This window comes from Eurosta solidaginis, chromosome 5 (genome assembly GCF_040869045.1).
Source record: "Eurosta solidaginis isolate ZX-2024a chromosome 5, ASM4086904v1, whole genome shotgun sequence".
NCBI classification, from domain to species: domain Eukaryota; kingdom Metazoa; phylum Arthropoda; class Insecta; order Diptera; family Tephritidae; genus Eurosta; species Eurosta solidaginis.
Window position 1 is genome coordinate 175,642,692 of NC_090323.1, and position 6,000 is coordinate 175,648,691.

Below are 6,000 nucleotides of genomic sequence, written 5' to 3' on the forward strand. Positions count from 1 at the left end.
TCTTTGGCCGGATGTTTGTTCCTCTAGTACGCCTTTTTCCGAGCGAAACGAGAAATTCAAAAAACATCAGTTACATTCCGACCGGAAAAAAAAATAATAACAATTATTATGCGTTGGTGGCTTTTCAATTTCTCTTACGACAGGCATGCCTTATTGTAAGACTATTCAACGCCCCCTAACCAAAAAGAGTGTTAGGTTGCAACGAACCTCAGCATTCCCCTGAGAAGCGTATTACAGAGCTTGGTTTATGAGGTGACTGCAAGAAATGTTTTAGTATAGTTCTTAAATTGGCAAAATTAGTGGGCAAAGTCTTTCCACAGTATATTCGAAGGAATGCCTGTAGTTAGTGGGGATTGAACTATACATAGAAATCGGAATAACACATCTTAACAGCAGAGCCTTATGTCCTATCCAGTTACTGAATACTACGTCAGCTCATGCCTGAGCACTTTGCATCAGCTTGTTTCTGACAATTTCACGGGCGGTCCTCTCTGAAGTGTCACGTCAGCTTCCTACTACTACGCATATTGTCTTCGCCTTTTGCTCACTTTGGAAGACAATAATTTCTCTTTCAAACTTGGTATCGATGCTCTGGAGATATCGATCCAATTATGCGGACAGTAAATGATTTCCCGAACATGAAATATGTCTCTACAAATTCAAGATCATCAGGTCTGCTACGACTACTGATAGCCTTCGCTTTTATTGCTTCACTATTGCTTTTCAATAAACTTCTTAGTATTCCGCAGTCTCACCAAACATCCTATCAGACGATTCAACACTACCAACTACGTATCGACCGCCTACCTCTGGACCGAAAATGTTGGAAAATGTACAGCGTTTCTGAGCAAGGCGCATAATATGACGAGACATGTTTGGAAGAATTGTAAACGAATTCGAACTTCAATGTTTTGCGTGCCTACTTCAGGAAATATGCTAAATAAAAATACGAACTCACTGAGGCAAGCGCGAAATATGCCGAAACGCGTAGGAGAGATAGGAAAAGAAACTGCAACTTTTCTCCCATACGCGTTTCGGCCTTTTCCACAGCTTTCTCAGGGAGCTTTTTGGAAAAGGTTCGGCCTCACTGAAGGCGCGAAAAGCGCTTAGGAACGCTTCCATCTCTACAGCGTTCTCTGGGGAAGTATGTTGAAATAAAATAAAAACTATCTGAGAAAGGCACGAAATATGCGGAACCGCGTAGGAATGGAATGTAAAAAAGTGAGTCAAATTCCTCCACAAGTTTTGGAGAAATGCATTACTGTACATATAGCACGTGTCTGCGCGACCAAAGAAATATATGCCGACTACAAACAAAAGCTAACAAGTAAACAAACAACTGAACGGCCGAACGATTTTAAACAAGGCTTTTATATATGTATGTGTGACACTGGAACGTCTCGTATGCAAATAAACCCAGACACGATCGCTATATACATAAGTCTGCAGTACAGAGGGTGGGAGAAACGAAGACACAAATGCATAGCACGAATGTTCCATTTTATGATCGCGCCGCAACAAATACCACATGCTGCGGGCATTGCCTACCGACCGCCACCGCGTCCTACTCGCTTTGTCGGTAAAGTTCGCCTTTTCATACAAAATTGATGAGAACCTGTCGTTTTTCGAACAGCATTGCAATATTTACGCCCAAAACGCCTTACGCTTTGTTTTACATACATTTTTTTTTATTTTGCTTCAACTTTGCGACCAACATAAAAGCCAAAAACAGCGTTGGCGGCGGCGGCATATTACCAAAGAGTTGCGCATGCGCGAGCTACTTCTTCATTTGAATTTAATCGTATTTTATTGTAAGTTAACTTTGTACAATAAATGAAATGACGGCTGCGCTAAATGCAGCCAAAGAATTATTTTCTGAAGAAAAATGCAGCTTTATATTATTTTTTTTTATAAATTTATGTTTGCTTGAATTTGCATATATATATGTACTGCCTGTTGTTTTATTGATATGGTAATTTTTTTTTCAGTTTTACTTGCCCATTCGCTTAGATAAGCGTTAAAACTTGGCTTTCAATGGTAAAGGCGGTAAATTTATTAATTTGACAAGGCAACAGCGGGTGTCAGAGATCAAACGCTGCGGTTTTTTGTACCTTATTGTGTGCGCGTGCGTGCTACTTGTGTGATTGGGTGTATGCGTGTGTATGTGTGTAAACAAGCTAAGCATGCGCGCATTTGAGCGTTTCAGCTACTGTGCGGCTTTCCATAAAAGTGGACCTGTGCATATGTGTAACAAGTTGTGTGTGTATTTTGGGTGCAACTGAATGATTTACGTAGCAAGATTTGAAAAAAGGTTACAAATGCATTGATATATGAGATAGAGATATATCTAGAACAGTGTGGTTGTGGTATAGTTTTAGGCGTTGATTAGAACGTTTGTCTTAATGAGTTTATTAAGATTTGGCACACTAAAGATAAAAATTTTGATTTATGAAGGTAACGGAAAAAAAGTCAAAGATCGTTCGACTCGTCGGCATTCGACATCGTCAGCCCTACTGCAACGTAAAAGTACCAAAAATCTTGGGATTACGCTATCTGGGGACAATGACTGATCGCCTGGCTGAATGGCTGGTTACTGTATTTTCAGTTAGAGAACGAAAATATTTCCTACAGCGAAAAACAGCACAATCTTAGAGGTCGGCTTCAGTGCCCGAACTGACAACCTTCGGCATAAGATATCACCATCTAATAGTTGAGACAATTTTTGAATAAAGAAACAAACATTTTGGCACCACTCGGCTCGATTACTAAAAATTTCTTATAATCTAAGCCTGCGTATGTTGTCTATGAATTATGCATTTTTTATGTTAAGAAAACAATTGTTTGCGCTATATTTTGAGAGAATATTCAGATTACTGGACGATTCCCATACAAAATAGGAGACTTTCTTATTTAATTAAAAAAATAAAGTTGTTGATGTACAATTTCATTTCGATCTCGAAACCCTTTTCAAAACGTCAAAATAACAAAAAAACTTCCATAAATTATGAAAAAAAAAAATTTAGAAATTTTCATGAAATCGAATTTTCGAAAACATTTTCGGAATTCGAAAAATTATAATAAAGCTAATAAAGTTCGTAAAAAAATTGCCGTCAATTCTTTGCTCGCAGTTGTATTTATAGTACTTTTCATATGTTTTCCAAAAAGTAAATTTTTAAAACTAAAGAAATGTTAATCAGCAAAATTGTAATAAAAAAAAATTTCGGTAGTATTTTGAAAGATACAAAAGGATTTGGCTCCGAAAAACTTTAAGCTTCGACTTTGGGGACAGACTTTCTTAAGAAAAAATCAGTTTTATGTAACAAAAGCTACCGAGTTCGAAATATTTTCGAAAAACTTCGAAAATTTAAAGTCAATTTTCTTAAATTCTTAGTAATAATTTGAAAATATTCATGAAGATTTTTAAGTTATATAATTTTCGAATTTTTTCGAAAAAGTTTTCGGCATTGGGAACTTAGTAAAATACATATAAAGCTTTTAAACAAATTTCCTCCTATTTTTATACCCGTAGGCATTGCCTTTTTAATTTTTTCGCATGTTTTCAAAAATTAAATATTTAAAACCTTTACAAATTTGCGAACTCTTTTTGAAAACATTTAGCCACATTTTTTTGTAGAATTCAACACTTTTTTAAATTGAAAAAAAAAAATGAATGCGAATTGCTTATAGATTTATAAGATTTTCTCAAATTTTCGATTTGGGTTTTTGTTTATATTTTTTCCATTTTTTCTATTTTCTTCATAATTGATAAGATAATTATTTTTTCTTAATTTTGAACTGCTAAACAAAATTTCATTCATAGGAGAATAAATAGCCACTTCTTTATTAAAAACTTCTGGAGTTTTTTCGAAAACGCTTTCTAAATTGAATTTTCGGAAATAAAAAAAATTTGAATTTAATTTGAAAAAAAGTTTTGTTGCTATTTTTTACTCGAAAATTTGTATGGTGTTATTTTATTTCGTTTTTTTTTGCTATTTTCTTCTTTTTACTTTTTTGGAGAAAAAACATTTTGCTTATTGCAGGAGAACAGCAAATTTTCTTTTTCTAAAAATTATGAAACGTTTTTCGAAAATGTTTTTTAAAAATTAAAAAAAAAAATGTAATCAATTTTTTTTAAATAAATTTGCTCTAACTTCTTTCAAAAAATCTCGTTTTACGAAAATATTTTCAAAATTGCCTTAAAAAGTTTTCAAAAAAATAACTAACCAATTTTATAATAAAATTTATGAATTTTTTTAATTGAGGTGAATTTTGTGCATGTTTACCAAACAAAAAATTTTTAAAAATTAAGTTTTTCGAAGTTTTTCAAAAACGTATTCAGGTGGATTTATAAATTTTTCCTTAAAATTCTTAAAAACTTCAAGTTAAAAAACATACAGATTTTTCAAAACTTCACATTTTTTCGAAAACGTTTGCAAGACTGACTGATATATTTTTCGAAAAAAAAAGCATATAATTTGTAAAAAAATTTGCTGTTATTATTTACTGGTAGGTGTGTTTACAAATTTATTAACATATTTTCTAGAAATATAAAATTCAAAAAAATTAATAGTTGTACTAAAAAAACTTCCAAGAAATGAAATAAAAATTTGCAAAAATTAATGCAGATTTTCAAACCATCTCAAATTTTCGAATTTCTTCGGAAATAATTTTTTTAAATTTTCTTACATTTTTTCCGAAAAAAAAAAACAATACAACTTATAGAATTCGAAAAAAAAACTATGCCATAATTTGAATAAAAACTTACCTTTTGCCTCGTCCTTGCAGCATCTTCAGCCGTACAACAGTTATCTAACATATGCCGTTTTGTGTTTGTTGTATTTGTGATAGCCGTTGGTAATTTATTGTTGTGGTAGAATGTTGATTTATCCATTTTGAGCGCAGTTTTTTAATTTTAATAATTTTGCTTAGGCATGAAATAATGACACTTTGTCTATACTAAGCATTTCAAAAAAAAAAAAAACTATATATATATTTTCTAAACACAACTCTGAGTATTTACGCAATTCCGCTATTTTATTGTTGCTCTTTTTTAACACTTATTTGTGCGCTGTTAGAAGTTTTAAGTACACAGCTTCACACAAGTTTTAAGTATTTTAGTTACTATTTTGATATTGATTTATGATTTTTTTAGCAACGCCAACATAAATAAATTATTTAAACTTCGTTGTTCTTAAATAAACTTTTTGTTTTAATTATATTTGTTCTTTTCAAAAAAATAATGTAAACCCTAGTTTGGTTTTTTTTTTGAATTTTCAAAAATCTTATAACAATTTGAGACACGATTTCGTTACACGTCCGTTTGCATTGAGCGTTCGTCGCGTAATGCTAAAGGTGAACGCAAATAAAAGGCTACGTAACGTTTGTATCAGTGAACAAGGTTGTTGAGTTGTAGAAGAATAAACAGCAGCAGCAAGAGCAACAACAGCCGTCACTGCCACTGGCTGTGTTTACCTCTTGTGTGTGCCGTTCGTGTGATCTGACCGACAACCAAGATCACAAATAACAACAAAACCAACAACAAACGACCCGCATATTACGACGTAGGCCCAATTTTGTGGCAGCTGCGTCGTGCGACTCCGCATGTGGTTCCACCAATGTCATTTGTTTTTTGGTTAACTACTACCAACGCATATTTGGTACGATCTGTTGAATAAGTTTAACATCACTCACTCTCGCTTATTCACTCTCTTAACTCTCGTGCTCTTACTGAACAGAGAACTCGCTTAAATAAACAACTTGTTTGCGAGCGCATTTCTTATCAATTGATGATTTGTTGATTTGCTCTTCACCAACATTATCAAAGCAAAGGAAATTCATATCACATTTTCCATGCTCTGCGTTTCTTATCGCATTTTGACGTTTTGGTGTTTGTGTTTTTGTAAAAGTGCATAGGTTTTTGTTGTTTGTTTTCTGTGTAGACTCTTTGATTGTTTATGTTCGTTTGCGCATAGTATTTTTGTACGATCGTATGCATATAAG

General features: G+C 33.1%; 1 protein-coding gene across 1 annotated transcript in view; it reads right to left on the minus strand.

The window, feature by feature from the left end:
* Notum (palmitoleoyl-protein carboxylesterase notum) overlaps window positions 1–5,319 on the minus strand; it is a 48,091-nt gene extending 42,772 nt beyond the window's left edge. The window contains exon 1 of the mRNA XM_067791224.1: window positions 4,766–5,319. Within this exon, the coding sequence (XP_067647325.1) occupies window positions 4,766–4,891 (126 nt within the window). The 5' untranslated portion in view covers window positions 4,892–5,319. The remainder of the gene's footprint in view (window positions 1–4,765) is intronic.
* Between the last annotated feature and the right edge of the window lie 681 nt (window positions 5,320–6,000).